The sequence below is a fragment of the Macrobrachium nipponense genome, chromosome 36, assembly GCF_015104395.2.
Source record: "Macrobrachium nipponense isolate FS-2020 chromosome 36, ASM1510439v2, whole genome shotgun sequence".
Taxonomy (NCBI): Eukaryota; Metazoa; Arthropoda; class Malacostraca; order Decapoda; family Palaemonidae; genus Macrobrachium; species Macrobrachium nipponense.
The window spans coordinates 61,890,479-61,907,329 of NC_087220.1; the positions used below are offsets into that span (position 1 = coordinate 61,890,479).

At 40.1% G+C, this 16,851-nt stretch overlaps 1 protein-coding gene across 1 annotated transcript; it reads left to right on the top strand.

The window, feature by feature from the left end:
• The first annotated feature begins 1,150 nt into the window (after nucleotides 1–1,150).
• Nucleotides 1,151–15,417, top strand: LOC135203772 (alpha-1-inhibitor 3-like). The gene is made up of 27 exons (XM_064233741.1): nucleotides 1,151–1,309; nucleotides 4,497–4,696; nucleotides 4,856–5,112; nucleotides 5,466–5,582; nucleotides 6,003–6,160; nucleotides 6,369–6,465; nucleotides 6,715–6,930; nucleotides 7,560–7,703; nucleotides 7,820–8,023; nucleotides 8,254–8,433; nucleotides 8,611–8,785; nucleotides 8,956–9,117; nucleotides 9,259–9,314; nucleotides 9,462–9,519; nucleotides 10,157–10,331; nucleotides 10,451–10,679; nucleotides 10,889–11,118; nucleotides 11,294–11,376; nucleotides 11,636–11,757; nucleotides 11,911–12,061; nucleotides 12,381–12,514; nucleotides 12,775–12,879; nucleotides 13,368–13,656; nucleotides 13,960–14,111; nucleotides 14,286–14,498; nucleotides 14,637–15,041; nucleotides 15,183–15,417. Exons 1-27 carry the CDS (start codon nucleotides 1,242–1,244, stop codon nucleotides 15,222–15,224), a joined length of 4,422 nt encoding a protein of 1,473 aa, XP_064089811.1. The 5' UTR covers nucleotides 1,151–1,241; the 3' UTR covers nucleotides 15,225–15,417.
• Nucleotides 15,418–16,851: the final 1,434 nt, after the last annotated feature.

Below are 16,851 nucleotides of genomic sequence, written 5' to 3' on the forward strand. Positions count from 1 at the left end.
GATCAGCGAGCAGATGATGCTCTTCCTGAACAACAGCAATGTTAATAATTACGACGCTCTCAAGGAGTTTAATTTAATAAAAAGCAATTAGAATAATGATAAATATATCATTAAGTATATTAATTACTAGGCTACCTTACAAAAATGGCTTTTTTTAATGCGCAAAATTCCTCACATACTTTTTTTTGAAGACGGTCATTATCAAAAGCCTTGAGCCTCATTTTAGAGAAAGCCTTTATAGGGATTCAAACACTCGAACGTCAGGTTTGAGTGAGGTTAAATCTCTCTCTCTCTCTCTCTCTCTCTCTCTCTCTCACACACACACACACGCCTCGTAATTTAGTTTTGAGAAGCCCATCCTCTCGCGTTCTCTCTCTCTCTCTCTCTTTCTTTATGCATACAGGTCACGGGAAGGAAATCAATGGACGCATACCACCACAGGCGACACGAATGCAAAGCAGCAGCTAGCTGTTGTTGTTGTTGTTTCAAAATTGAGCTGGCCTTATGCCAGCACGGGCTCTCGCTCCTAGGGCATCCCGTATGCAGGCAGCAGCATCGGCAGAAGCAGATGCTGCACTGACTTCCGTCAATAATTTCCGAGATTTTTGGGGAAAACCCAAATATGCGGAAAAGACTTTTGGTCAGAGATACGTTTGCCGATGCATAATGCATTGTTCGAGATCTTCCTCTCATTCTTCTTCTTCTTCTTCTTCCAACGCTCAGGAAACTACGTTTGAGCCTCGGGAACTTGTCATTTCCCGAATTGATAAAATAATAAAAACAGTGGCCCTAATAATTATATACATAAAAACGTTGGAAAGCGCACAGCGAAAGCAGAAGAGAAATTGAAGGACGTAACTGAGGAGAGAGAGAGAGATAGAGAGAGAGAGACTGTTTCCTTCTACGAAGAACCCGCTGACGTCACGGACTAGGATGGGTAGTGCATCATCGGGTTTCCGATGAGAAATTTACCCCATATTACAAAAGCCACGCCTAAAAGATGTATAAAGATCAATAAACAGAGCCATCAATCAACGCCTGACCTCGCTGTGCATGATACAAGCAAATCTCTCACGCAAATACTTCGCTGATGACGACAATAATGACGTTTGCCCGCCCGTTTAATTTCGGTGGGTGGGAACATCTGGCAACCCGTCCCGTCCAGGTGAGATGGGGTATAAGGAAAGGTGCCAAGCAAAGAGGGTATTCGATTGTAATTGGTGCAGTGGGTAGGCGCTAAGATGGCTTCGTCCGCTAACAAACTGAAGGCGTTCTTTGCCATTGTTTGTTTCGTGAATTCTTCTTTGGGGTAAGTGGTTACTATATATTCAAGTATATTTACATTATGGTTTATGCTAACTATTTCTTTTTCAGACTGCGTCTTCGTTCACTCATGACCAATCTGTCTTTCATCAATTATTTACCGCTCTCTCTTTTTTCACCTTAGGTCTTGTATTTATCGTTCCCCACCTTTCTTAACCAGTCCTTACCACCCATACACCTCTGGCAAGAAAAACTCACCCACTCGGTCAAGTTGAAGGCCAACTTTTTTATTTGTTTGTCTGTTTCCCTGTGACTATGTAAAACCTCCTTGATTCATAAGTAATTCAAACAGTGATTCAACTCATAGCTTGGTCCAATGTCTATTTCAAACGAGTAACAAAGTATTTCTTTTTTTCGTAAAAGAAAACTATTGAGACGGCTATTTGTCTGTCCGTCAGCACTTTTTCTGTCCGCCCTCAGATCTTAAAAAAACTACTGAGGTTAGAGGGCTGCAAATTGGTACGTTGATCACCCACCCTCTGATCATCAAACGTACCAAATTGCAGCCCTCTAGACTCTGTAGCTTTTAAGATCTGATGGCGGACAGACACACACATACAGACCAACAAGCCCAGAACCTCACCCAAGGGGAAAGCTAGAAAATCGCCTACTGGAGGAAGAAAGACTATAGGAAACCAGGAAAACGGAAACAGATGTTCCTCCTATGCAATTGACGGTGTCCACGTTTTCAAAATAGCTAATAATTTCCTGTACGAGAGAGAGAGAGAGAGAGAGAGAGAGAGAGAGAGAGAGAGAGAGAGAGAGAGAGAGAGAGAGAGAGAGAGAGAGAGAGGAGGTGATACTAGTACGTGGAAAAACATGTAAACATCAAGGCCCTGTCATTATTTCATAGCGTGTCGCTCGCCTCACTGTGAGTAAGCAATTTGCAGAGAACCTACCCATCTCTGATTGAATAAACACGCATGAAAACTTGTCCTTTGTTGTCGTGGCAAGAATTCGCCCCCCCCCCCCCCCGCCACACGCCCGCACGCCCGCTCTGGGCACCTGAAGCGACAGGTACCTTGGTATCTTCTCAGGCGTCCTTGAGATTCTGCCTAGAGGTGTTTTTTTTTTTTTTTTTTTTTTTTTTTTTTTTTAAGTGGTTTCACGTAGGCGTTTCCACGCGGGTGCCAAAACACAGAACACGTCCTCTGTCCAGGCGATAACTGGAGATAATTATCCTCACTTCGTGTCACGGCTTCTTGCACAGGCAAACCACGACAGGAAACGATAAACATGATTGCCAAATTGTGGCCGGAGCTTCCATAGCGGTCCCGCCCAGGACCTACTTATTGGTACCGGTACTGGTGCCAGGATACCTTTGTTTGTAAACCCAGGGGGACGCTGAAGATACAGGGAATGGCAGAGATTCTGGGCTGTAAGTCTCAGATCACTGTAGATAGAGATCACTGGAGATACAAGGAGTGGCAGAGATTTTGGTCTGTAAGTCCCAGATCACTGTAGATGCAGGGATGGCAGAGATTCTGGCCTGTGACTTACAGGAGATCACTGGAGATACAAGGAGTGGCAAAGATTTTGGTCTGTAAGTTCCAGATCACTGTAGATACAGGGAATGGCAGAGATTCTGCCCTGTAACCCCCCGGAGATCGCTGTACATACAGAGAATGGTAAAGATTCTGGCTTCTTTCCATCAGAAGCCCGATATACATACAGGAAATGGTATCTTCCTCTTAAAACAAGGCCATGGGAGTATGGGAACACGAGGTGTGAGAGAATGCTGGAGTTTTGTGTTGAACCTTAAAACTGTCTTCTGTAACTGTTTGCAGTGACTGTTTAAACGTTTCCTGAGCGGTATGGGTTGCTCATCGAACAAATGGGTATTTTTTCAATTATTCAACATGCATATGCAACGATGACCCAAATGGGGTTCTTTTGCAAAGAATTTACACATGGGCCAATAATACATGTACGTTTGTGTAAGCAAAACAAGGCAATTAAGGGTTCTAAAAGTGTAAGACGAAATTTTACAAAAAAAATAAAATAAAAATGAAATTAAAACTAAAACCAAAAGTAATAAAACTTTACAAAAAATATAGAATAAAATAAAACCAATATGAATAAATAAAAAAATAAATTAAAAGCAAAAATAAAGACTTCTTCAGAGAGAGAAAGTTTTAGAAAGGCATACTTTCAGTTCTTGACTCTATAACAGACTTCGGGTCATAAAGTGGCATCAACTCCGTCCTAGACTGACAGACTCTTTCAGTTCTAAACTGACGCAGATTTCAGATTTGGCCGATATAAATTCAATTCAAATGAATCTGACAAAACGAAATCTTAATACATCAACATCGACAGGAGCATATTGAATATTTCGTGTCCACTTTTTCGTGACAGGTCTAAATCAAGACACATGAACCTTCTCGTTTCCAGTAGGATGCTCATCCCACCTTGACTTGAGCCTGGTGCGTTTTCACCAGCAGCTCTTCAGTCTACATTTTATTTTGTACAACTTCCAAGCACTGTCATTATAGTTTTAATAAGAGACATCGTTCCTCAATGCCACCACGACACGGAACGATGGCCAAAGAATGGAAATGTTTTTAAATTATGGCAGTATTCTCCATCATGCGACTCTCGCGACGATCAGAAAGGGAAGTCACGGGAGTGTATCAGGGCAAAACCAAATGGCTCGTTCGAATTTTGCATGTTTTAGTTTCCTGTAAAAGAAAACTATCGTGACGGCTTTGTCTGTCCGTCTGCCCTCAGATCTTAAAAACTACAGAGGCTAGAGGGCTGCAAACTGGTATGTTGATCAACCACCCTCCAATCATCAAACATTACGAATTGCAGCCCTCTAGCCTAACTGGTTTTTATTTTATTCAAGGTTAAAGTTAGCCATAATCGTATAGGTACCAGCAACACAGGCCACCACCGGGCCGTGGCTGAACGTTTCATGGACGGCGGCTAAGATTTTCATGGGCCGTGGTTGAAAGTTTCAGACAACATTACACCCTGGGAAGAAAACTCGATTTTGTGCATCTTTTACTTCTTAATACTTCTGCTTGAATTCCATGTCCTCTTCAGAAACGGAACACTGCGATTCGCAGACCAAAGCGACAGACATCTCACCAAAGCTTATCAGTTGGCTCGTACGAATCGCACCAAATTACTAAAGGAAAACTTATTGTCTCTCTCTCTGACCCCAACAGGAGCTACGTGGTCACAGTCCCCAAGAAGTGGTTTCCAGGAGGGGAATTGCAGGTGTGTGTCCAGGTGAATAATCCTCAGGCCCCACAGGGGAAAATAACCATCAGCATCCATCATCTTTCGCGACGACAAGGCTTCTTCCCAGATGAGGAGGAACTAGAGAAAAAACTGCTGACAGAGCAATCCATACAGGTGCCGCCAGGTAAGGTCCTTTGTCGATGCTAATAGAGTTGTTAGTCCACTGATCAATGCCTACCAATGTATAGGTCTTCTTAAAGATGAGTTAAGATAAGGATAAACTAATAAACCTGCAAAAAGAACAGCAGATCTGACTTTTAGCTAAAAAAAGTGAACTTTCCAGGTGACCAACACCTTTGCAGCAACATTCCCATATCAGACGCAACACAAGAACCAACGCCGTGGCCAAGACGCGATACCATATCCATCACCGGAGTGCTTGATGGCATTGCTGTCAACCATACCGGTGCTATAGATCGTCAGGCAAACCACAACAAGACAATTGTGCAAACTGACAAGTATCTGTACAAACCAGGGCAAACAGTCCAGTTCAGAGTGCTGACACACTCTGGTCCCCTGATGAATATTTCCACTGAAAACGTGAGTTTTTGACCAAACTTTGACCACTTCAGTTGTTTTTAAAGTTAATATTTTTTCCTGCTGTACAGAGAGATGCTGGATTATGTGCAATGTGATGTACAGTCATTTGTTGAACACAAAAACTAACCAGTGCTTCATGTGATTATCCTGCATCTGCCAAATATTTATTCTGTACTTACGATTGCTGACATGTTTTTAACTTGTTAGTGACGTGGATGCCATAAGTTATCAACGTGTGTTTATAACATGTTGTGTAGTGTGGACACATGTTAATGGCAGGCAATGTTAAATAATTGTTTCTATCATACTTGACATTTCATCTTATAATTGCAATTCGTTTTCTTATGTTGCAGTACCAAGAGATCTACATAACAACTCCATCTAACAACCGAATTGCCCAATGGTTAGACGTTGACAACTCCAAAGGCCTGGTGCATCTCTCATTCCAACTTGCTGATGAACCTGAGGAGGTAAAGTATATTGTCTAGCTTTTCTCTAATCTGCAATCATCTTTGTATTAACTTGGTAATGTTGAAAAATTCTACACTCAGCTCATATACTCTGGATAGCTCAACTGATCAATGGTATTAACCCGTCAAGTTCCTCGTTGGACGAATGGATTTCGTGCTCGACTACCAATCCGGTGGTCTGAAGTTCGATTCTCGGCTCTGCCAACGCGGGACCAGAGGAATTTATTTCTGGTGATAGAAGTTCATTTCTCAATATAATGTGGTTCGGATCTCACAATAAGCTGTATGTCCCGTTGTTAGGTAACGAATTGGTTCCTAGCCATGTAAAAATATCTAATCCTTCGGGCCAGCCCTAGGAGAGCTGTTAATCAGCTCAGTGATCTGGTAAAACTAAGATATACTTCCTTATTAACCCGTCAGGGAGTCTACCGCATCAAACTGAACAATGAAAAGGGTACTGAAACTGCAACCACCTTTGAGGTGAAAGAATATGTCCTGCCCAAGTTTGAGGTCACTGTGAAACCACCTAAATACATTCTGGCAACCGCCAGCAACATTACCTTTACTGCCTGCGCCAAGTAAGTGACTTCATTTTCATCATTAATTTCAGTGTCAAAACTTAAAAAGAGGCTTTTACAAAATTTGTGATAGTATGAGCCTCAGCAAGTCAAAAACTTAACAAGTCTGTATTTCTTACAATTTCCTCCATTTTCATAAACTGCATCTGTACAAATTTGTGCCTGACTTCAATCCAGTCATTTTATCTTATACTCCTGTGTGGAACAGATACAATTTTGGTGAACCAGTCAGAGGGAATATTTCTTGGGAGGTCAGCAACCTGCAAAATCTTGGATGCCAATCAGTCTTCACAAAGAACGACACGGTAAGTTAGTTGTAACTATATATTTTAGCCATCTGAGACTCATTGCAGTTAACTTTTACTAATGTAACCCACGTGGCTAATGTCTCACACTCAAAGTATTGATTCAAAATTAATAACCAAAAAACCGGTAATTTTTAAATATTCTTTGAATAACACACTATATATTCTAAATAATGCTTGTAAACAAGGCTATTCTGCATTATACTGAGTTTTCCATGCTAGTCCTATAACTAGAGCATTCATTTCCAGATTTCTGGCTGCAGTGAAATAACAATCGAGTCCTATCACTTGCAAATGATTGACTGCAATGTTTACAACATCAGGGCTGTGGCCACAGTTACAGAGGAGGGCACCGGGGCAGCTGAGACAGGCAAGGGAGAAGTCAGCGTTGAAAGAACGGCAATCTACTTTGAAGCATTGTTCAGGGACGAATTTATGAAACCCAACTTGCCTTTCACCCTCAAGGTACATTTCATGCATTTCACAAGTTCCAGTAGATACATTTTCTGGTTTTGTCTAGTTAATTTTTCGCTTCTCACACATACTTGTTACTTGCTGACGGCTTATCCCGGTCGCGCACCACTTCCATAGTGCTTGGACCAGGACCCACATTGTCAAGTTACAGTTAATTCGTCGGATGTATTTAATCACGCTGCAAATTCCACATTCACTATTTGATCTTCCATATCATAGCATCGAATAAACAAAACGGTTTTAAGTTTCTTTTTGAAAGGCTTCAAATCCTCAATCTCCCTCAGTTGTAGAGGAAGCTTGTTATTTAATTAAGGAGCTGCAGATTTCAAGACTCTGGAGCCACAGACTGAGGGAAAACGCAGCTCTACCGACTTTAAACCAACAGTAACAAGTCTTGTACCAGGTCGATTTATTGGTTGTGTAAACTGTAGTAGGTCCCTCAAATACTGAGGAGAGCAGGTCTTAACAACTTGATGGGTCAAAACCCATAACCGGAATGCTATTCTGTACTAGGGGACTCAGGATAACATTACTCCCACAAACTAAATGTTTTCTGATATATTTTCCAAAAACTCTGGGAGACATATATAATCCTAACTGATGACTTTGCTTCTCACAAGGTACTGGCTAAATCACATGATGGATCCCCTGCTGGTGGAGAACCCCTCGAGATCTGCCACGGAGTATCTTGCCGTAACATCACTACCCCTTCAGACGGCATTGTGAAAGTTTACTTAAACAATCCTCAAAGCAAGAAAGTAACGGTGAGTACTCAACAGCTGGTTTCAGTTTTATCATGTCAATACTGTGCATATACAATTAAAAGGTCTGAAAACAAGATAACACTCCTAAACTAGTTACACCGATTTCCATCCAACAGATCAAACATCTGGTAACCAGAGCACTTTTAAACGAAGCGAGATATACTAGCTCTGTGAAGAGGTTCTACTCTCCATCAAACTCATCACTGCTCATCCATGCTCCAGAGCAGACTATCAACTGTTCCAGTGGTGAGGAAACCAGCCACACATTAAGGGTCTTGTTTGCAGCTGTTCAACAAAAGTCTGCTGTTCTGAATGTTCAGGTAAAATAGTACTCAGAATGTTTACATTTTATGCTAAAGTCAATGAATAAGTATACACATTTCCATACACTCAGAGAACCTACACTTCTCTTTTTCTTCATTCTATACGACCACAAAAACTTAACTCACACCAATAAACAAAATCTTATGGATGAGAACCAGCCTGTTAAAATCTATTTTGCTATTTCACCTGATGAAATCCCTGCTTAACCTATTTCCTTCAACCGCAGATTATGTCACGAGGAAAAATTCAATACTTTAAGTCACAAGAGTACGACCTGGCTTCCTCTAAGTTGCCTTTCGAGGGAGAGTTCTTCAGAGATCCTATATCTCCCATCCCAGCAAATGCTGTCACTGGTGTTCTTGACATTCCAGTGAGTCTGCCTTCGACTGCATCGCCAAAGATAAAGGTAAGGAATGCAAATGGTCAACAACCATAATACAAAATATCCTTTTATCATTTTCTTTCTTTAACTTAACTAGTTTACCTTTAAATGTTTCGATTCCATCAAGCATGACAAAATAAATTACTGAGTCTAGCTTTGGATATACAAATCCTCTTAAAATACAGTAATTCACCGTTACAGGTACTGGTATGGTACATAAAAGACGACGGAGAGTTGGTCTCTGATGCAAAGGAGATGACTGTAGAAAAGTGCCTACCTAACAAAGTAGACTTCTCCTGGTCCACCAACAGGACCCAACCAGGAGACTCAGCTTCATTAACGTTAGTTTCTGCTCCAGATTCTATATGCAGCTATGGTAAGTTGTCAGTGCCACATCATCGTGATTTGGCTAAAAACTATGATGAAAACATTAAAGAAAGTTATTCCTATTTCAAAAAACTTGAGGAATTTTATTTTAAATACATATTTGCTTTGCTTCTTGGTTTTCAAGTCTTGTAACTGTTAACAGATCTCTTTGACCTGTAGGTGTTGTGGATAAGAGCGTCGAATTGGTATCAGGCAGAGAGGATACAGTCACTGTTGACAGTTTCTTTGTGAACGACAATCATTACAATCTCAATCCTTGGTCCCATCAGCAGGTGGATGACTACAAGCACTGCAGGAGGCAGCTGCAAACAGATCTTGAAGGTGGGTTTAGAAGTTTCACATCAGCACAAGTAAAAGCCTGCCTCCAAATATTTGATTCATTCATGAGCATAGCCTGAAAAAACAACATTGCATCATATGATTCATCTTCATAGTCTTTAATATGACCTGTCTTCTTTGCAGATGAAGGAATGTACAATTACTACACAGATTATGTCGATACTCTACGTATGTTTGACGTAAGTAAGAAACTGAAAAATACAATTCATGCGCAACTTCTCGAAAAATATATGAAATGTATAGCCTCCCATACAATTCCTTAATCTGTCATAAAATATTCTATTCCCACTTTAACTACAAAGATAATAATTTCTTGATTTCCACAGCAATCCGGCCTTTACATCTTCACGGACCTAACGCTGGAAACTAGACCATGCGCCAAAGGTAAGAATGACTACCATAGCAATATTTTTCTTCTAACACCTATCTCATGAATGATGCTGTACTAAACACTGTTTCACTGAAGCTAGGGCAGTGCTACGAAGCTCAAGGAAAATCTTTGTGAGGCTTACGGCTTCATGAGGAGTGCCAAGGATGATCAGAATTAGAAAAATAAATGATGATGCTAGAGATTAAAGAAACACTTTCAGTGTAAAGATCTTAATGGTGGGTGGTTGGGGCTGGGTGTGGGGAGAATCCAATGTCCTAGACCTACAATCATGAATTCCAACTACATATCATATTATGTAATAAGACTTATATTTATAAAGTAGACTGAAGTGACTACAAGTAATAGTACTATCATATACAAAAGTCAATTTTCCCATTCTAGAAAGGAGCTGATTGTTAAAGAATAAGTATTAACTGGTTGTTATATAAGGAACTACAACAATACTACAACACATGCACAAATTATCACTGAGGTGGCAGAAGGATTAAAACAAGAAGTTAACCCAGCACTTTCATGTTCTCACTAACATGAAAGTACTAGGTCAACATTTTGTTTTAATCCATTCTGAAACTTGGTAGCAACTTGAGATACTGCAGGATAATGAGCAGACATTTTCTTTTCTTTTTCTAGCTCTTTATGTTGGTGGATTAATTGATACTAGAAGTGGAGGTCTACGACCCGAGTCTCTAAGCTTTCAATCAATATCACATTTTACGCCCGCATCACCTGCTGCAGGCGATACATCAGGTGACGAACCAAGAACAGACTTCCCAGAAACCTGGCTTTGGAATCTCGTGGTTGTTCCGTAAGTGCACATTCTCTGTTCATGTTGAGTGAGTATCTTAAATCACCGACTTTTCATGACTACAGCTACCTGAATTTAGTGAGAAAATCAGCTTGATATTCGAAATTTTCCCTCTAAAGGTCAAATGGAACGCTCAAACAGGAAGTCGAGGTCCCTGACACAATTACCGAATGGGTTGGAAAGGCCGTGTGCGTCCATCCAGAGGTAGGTGTTGGCGTATCGGAAAGGGCTTCTCTCATCACCTACACCACCTTCTTTGTGGACCTCACACTTCCTCCCTCCATCAAGAGAGGAGAAATCCTGCCAGTCAAGATCTCTGTCTTCAATTACCTTCAGCAACCCTTGCCAGTGAGTGTTGAATCAAGTATTTTTCTTATAACTCTACCAAAGTTTTACTACAGTACATAACATGATAAAGTACCATTACTATACTCTGATTTATCAACATGAGTAGCTGCTGCTGCAACTCACTGGGAAGCGGCGCTAACTTGGCAAAATCTAGCTCAGAATAACAAGTCAGTGAATGGATGCTATCGGTTCTTACTCTATCTCTTCAGGTGAGGGTTACCCTGGATGCCAGTACAGAATTTGAGCTTATAGGAGAAGACAACGCTAGCTTGCCAGCAGGCCAAAGGGTATCCTGCGTTGGAGCACAGGACAAGCACGTCCACACCATCAAAATAAAACCCACCATTATAGGAGAAGTGAACATTACTGTCAGAGCCTTTGTGGACAGTGAAACATCTTTGTCTTGCGGTGGTGTTAACTCTAACGATGTTAAAAAAAGGTATTGTTTCAAGAGCATAGAATGAAGAAAATATTGTGAGACACAGCAACTCATACAACATCTATCTTTGTCCGATAAAGTCTCGAAGGAATTATTCTAAGCCTGACAATATTTTTTCTTCCCATGGACTTGAATTTCAATTCTTTGTAAACAAAGAAAATGTTTTATTTTTCAGAGATGCACTTGTAAGGCCCATAACAGTAGAGGCAGAAGGCTTCTTAAGGGAAGAAACTTGGAGCAAATACATCTGTGCCAATGGTAAGCTTTGCTAACGTTCAGCTCATGACTCTCCTTATATCTGAATACTAATTAACAAGGAATATTAAAAAAAATCTTGTTTTAAGCTAGAACCTTGAATAAATTTGTACCTTTTCACGGAGAAATGACACAATTGGAATGGTTTTCATGAACATATGGATTTACTTTGAAGACACTGGGGATTTACACTTGAGCAGACTTGTATTAAAAGGAATTACACCCCCAATTAGCACACTATCTTTCCTGTCTTATCATGCAGAAGTAGCAGAAGGACAAGACTCCTTGGACACAGCAGAATTAATTGTACCCCTGGGTATGGTGGAAGGATCTGAAAGGGCATGGGTCACTGCCGTAGGGGATCTATTGGCCATATCTTTACAGGTAAGACTCGTCTCAATACTATCAAAGATGATCTTTCTTAACTATCAATGAAAGGCGTTTTAGTCATAAATTCCTGATAATTCTAACAGAGTATAATATGAAGCAAGACCCCAAATAATCTCTCACTAAATATAACTCATGTTCCACGGACAGAACCTTGGATCTCTCATTCGTATGCCGTACGGATGTGGGGAACAGAACATGGTGAACTTTGCTCCAAATGTATTCATCTTGAAGTACTTACAAGCTACAAGACAAGAGACCTCGGAAGCAAAGGACAAGCTACTCAAGTTCATGAGAACAGGTAAATTACAGAACCAAAGTTTACTAATAATATACAGCAATGAATGTTACTTTCCTTGAACACCGCACAGAAATCCTCCAAGCACAGACAGTTCAAATCTTAATCTGCCGTATTTTAAAGGTGACAACGAGGCAACAAATATAAGTGGCATTACCTGACTCTTGAATTTTAAGCCACGTAACATTTCCCTAGTTGTGCAGTAAGTTATTCTCATTTCACATTATCAAGAAATCCAATAACAGGGAAACCTTAGAGCTAACAATACCAAATTCGAATTCACGTTGCCAAATAACAATCTTGGACATTTTTTTCCTTACAGGATATCAACGCCAGTTGCTATATAGGCACAGTAATGGTTCCTACAGTGCATTTGGCAAGGCTGATGACTCGGGCTCAAACTGGCTTACTGCTTTTGTCCTAAAGTCCTTTTCTCAAGCAAGAGAATTTATAATGGTTAGTACAGTTTATTTTGGTAATTCCACACATGCTGGTAATGCATTAAGTTAAGTATATCTGAGTTTTACCAGACCACTATTGTATTTTAAAAACCTAATGTAATTTTAAACATTTTCACGATAAAAGCTTGAGCAGAGAAAGCTTCTTAAAACTGTTACATCAACAACTATTCATTTATCACTGAACCTGACAATTAAAAGGCTCATCCAGACCCACATCTTTTCAACGCTCACCTTCTACACACAACATTCTTTCAGATTGACGAGGGAAGCCTGAATGAGACAACGACATGGCTAATCAATAACTATGGCAATGGAACTTGCGCTCAATCCATCGGAAAAGTTTTCAGCAAGGGGCTGAAGGTAAGACAGTACATTCCTTTATGAAATTTTGCATGTGGAACTTATAAACGCATAAAGGTGATACACTGATAACCTCAGTTCTAGACCAGTCATCAACAAGTGAATTTGGTATCAAACTAAACTTTTCACCAAAACAATACTTGAATTTCAACACCAACAACATATTTAACACCTAATTACACCAACACCAGAACAGGTAAACATTACATATCTTAGCCAGCTTTCTCTTTCTACTATTTTCTTAAGAACTTCCTAACTTGCATATCTAGGCTACAGAAATCAAGGGCAGTGTACAGTCATATTAGTTTCGGGTGTTCTAACATGCAATCTAGGGTTAACAGCAACCAATGATCTTTACTCTGAAATAAGAAGAGAATTGATAATATGAATGTTTAACAGGAGATATCTTGGCCACTCACTTTCTATGGGACCCCCAACAATGAGACAAATTAGCTTAAATCCAAAATAAACGAAAAATCCCTTCACAGGGAGGCCTTGGCACTGGAAAGTCCTCAGATGTTCCACTGACAGCATACATCCTGATATCTCTTCTGGAATCCGAAGTCTCTGCATCAGACCCCACAGTGCAAAAGGCTCTGAGGTGCCTCATTCAAGACAATGCCAGAGACTCTTACACGATGGCCCTGAAAGCCTATGCTCTGGCCCTTTCTGGAGTCCCAGAGGCTCCTGGAGTGCTTCTACAGCTACTGCAACAAGCTACAATTACCAAAAACTCGACACACTGGGAGCTGCCAAAAGGAGCAGGTGCCTATCCAGGTAAGACAAAGTGGACATTTCTTGCATGTAACTGTGGATACTCTGTTTGCCAACTATGAAACCACCATTTGATACCAAATTTGGTTTCTCTAATGTGGATTTCTTATTTCTCATTAAAAAGACTAACCTTAAAGGGCTTAAAAATCATCTATTAGTTTTGCAAAAATCTCAGTTTGTATGATGTGAAACCCATACTTCTTTCCTTGTATTCAAACCTTATTTTATTCTATTCTTGCAAGTATCTGTATCAGTGATATAAAGGCTTAACACCTACTTAATCCATGTGACATTTCCTCTCTTCAGCAAGCAGTAAGTCACTAGAGGTTGAGACGGCTGGATACGCCATCTTGGCTATGATGACCACAGATCCTAAAGCTCACGAACTACAAGCAAGAAAAGTGGTCAAATGGATTACCACTCAGAGGAGTGGCAGAGGTGGTTTCTACTCCACACAGGTAGGTGACCGTTCCAGGATGGTTAAACTAAGCAAACGAAAGAACTTCCTAGGATTCCCAGTACAAAATTCAAATAAAAGTGACTTTCTTAAACGATGTGAATTAAATTCCCCTTAATGTAACTCTTCAATGTCAACCATACAAATGAATTTACTTTATGTTTTCCTCTTTCAGGATACAGTTGTTGCTCTTCAGGCTCTGGCCAGTTACGAGTCTACGCAGTACCAGGGCGACCTGAATGTCAAAGCTCTAGTCGAGGCGAATGACTTTTCCCACTCATTCAGCATCATAGAATCTAACAAACTCTTACATCAAGAGACATCTTTGCCAATCCTTCCAACTAATGTCTCCTTCAGGATGGAGGGCCAGGGTTGTGCTGTACTCCAGGTGAGTATCAGCAGCAGAGTTGTAAACAAAGGGTTTTTTCTTAACAAAACAGTGGCTGCTGACAAAATACAAATTCAACATCAGCCATAACCACCCTTAAATCTGACACTTTACTAATTAAATTTTTTTCTTTTGCAGACTGTTCTCCGTTACAATGACCCCGAGCCTGAAGCGAGCGATGCATTTAGCCTGAGAGTGAACTCCAGAACAGAGGAAGATCCTTTCTGCGTGACGAAGCGTATCTCCGCTTGTGCCGCTTACCTACTACCTGACGGAGCTTCCAATATGGCTGTTATTGAAGTCAACCTCGTTTCTGGTTACATACCAGAGAAGGAGGACTTGAAAAAGTTGCTGAAGGAAAACAAAGACATCATCAAAAGATACGAAGTCGACGGCAACAAAGTCTCCTTCTACATTGAAGAATTCACAGCCAAAGAGGTCTGCGTCACTTTCCGGGTCACACGCCAAGTCAATGTGGAAGATGCAAAGCCAGGCTCTGTTGTAGTCTATGATTACTATCAGCCAGAATTCTCCATAAGCAAGGTATTGAGTTACCTTTCACCTCGTTATGTGATTTCTCCATCTCCAATCGATCTGATGAAAGCATGAATGTCAGACGATTTTGAGGTAAAATATTTCCTACTAATAATTCCTATTTGTTATCAACACTTTCTTCTTTTGCAGGTGTACAATCTCCCAGCTGCATCTCAGTGTTACCCAAACTGAAAATTCTACTGGGACGTTTCCTGAAATCTTCTGCCATGGACTTTAATGGTTGCGTCAAAATCCCAGGTGCTTTATAGTACAACAGTTAACATTTTTGTTCTCAAATTGTATTTGTTGCCCTGTTATGAATGAATGTCGCAGTATTTGCGTTGTGAAATGATATATGAGCATTAAAACATTTAGTTTAGTACAATGACGTTTTATTTGTAGCATAATACCAGGCCTCTAATTTGTAGTTCATAGTCTCAGGCTTCATCTGCATTTTACTAAGTTTCTTTTCAATATGGGGAAATCCGTTCATTAATAACCTTTAAGTACATCTTTTCATAGAATATTTACATTTCGAACAGCAACAAAAAGAATAACCTAATAATAACTGCCCTATCAGGACTAATACCTCCTCCAGTAAAAATATAAAATGGACTATTTGATAGATGTGCTAGAACAATTCTACACAAACGCAGCACCAAAAATTTATTGTGGTAATAACATTTACACATACGTAAACATGGACTATCAGTGTGTCCTTGCTCTCATAAATTTGTAAAAATCATGACACACACACACACACACACACTGGTCCTGAGAAACTCTGTATTGGAAGTCATGGTCTGGACATCTCTGCTCAGAATTACATGCAGAACACCTTTACTGTTCAGAAAAGCAAAGTCTGCATTAGACATAGAGGCTCTGGCCTTGCCATACCGAAATAGTTTATGGTCATGAGAGGCCCTTACCTTCTACATCTTTCCAGTGACCTTAACCTCTTACTAATGAAATAGGTTCAGAGTAATGATCCCTATGGATTTGGCACCTTTTGAGCCAAGTTCAAATCTCTGTAGCTTATATCTAAATCACTCCAAGCGCTTGCATTTGTTCCTTTACAAGATGTTGGCGACACGCTTGTACAATTTGTGTCATCACTGGACGAGGAAACGGACAACATCCTGGGAGACTATCTAACCTATTTCGAGGCTACGTGGATTGGAAATGTGCGGCGAGGACGAAGAAGACGCCCCGTTTTTCCTCAAGAAGTTTGGAATGTTCATGAAAGAGTCTTACAAGATTTACCTCGCACCAACAACTCGATAGAAGGCTGGCACAGAGCCTTCGACTTACGGGTGGCCATTACACACCACACTCTGTGTCGACTTGTAGACCGATGGCGTAAAGAGCAAGCTGGCACCGAACTCCTTATTGATGAAGCGAATGCTGGAATTGCTTTGCCACCGATGAAGAAAAAGTACGAGAACATCAATCAACGACTGAAAGACTTGGTAGAAAAGTATGACATCACCCCGGTTCTTAGGTTTCTTCGTAGCAATGCTCACAATAAAAAAAAAAAAAAAATTAATATATCCTTTTATTTTAGACCTTTTTTTATTGGATCTGATTAAATAGTTCTTATTTATATATAATTAAAAAAAATTTTAGACATGAATTTGAGAATTTTTTATATACATGGTAATTTTAAGTGCAATAACAAGCCAATTTTGAGTTAATTCTTTTGTTTGAATCTAAATGACAAAGGAAAAGCGGTACACACATATATATATGGGAACAAAATAACATTATTAATTTTAAATTGCAAATAAAGAATACGCAATTTATTATAGAGTGTCCAATG

Bases quoted from the DNA above. Each gene is read 5' to 3' on its own strand.
- LOC135203772 (XM_064233741.1), top strand. From the start codon at position 1,242: ATGGCTTCGTCCGCTAACAAACTGAAGGCGTTCTTTGCCATTGTTTGT. The intron at 6,161-6,368 runs GTAAGTGACTTC...TGTGTGGAACAG, and splicing joins ACCTTTACTGCCTGCGCCAA to ATACAATTTTGGTGAACCAG. The intron at 14,112-14,285 runs GTAGGTGACCGT...TTCCTCTTTCAG, and splicing joins GTGGTTTCTACTCCACACAG to GATACAGTTGTTGCTCTTCA.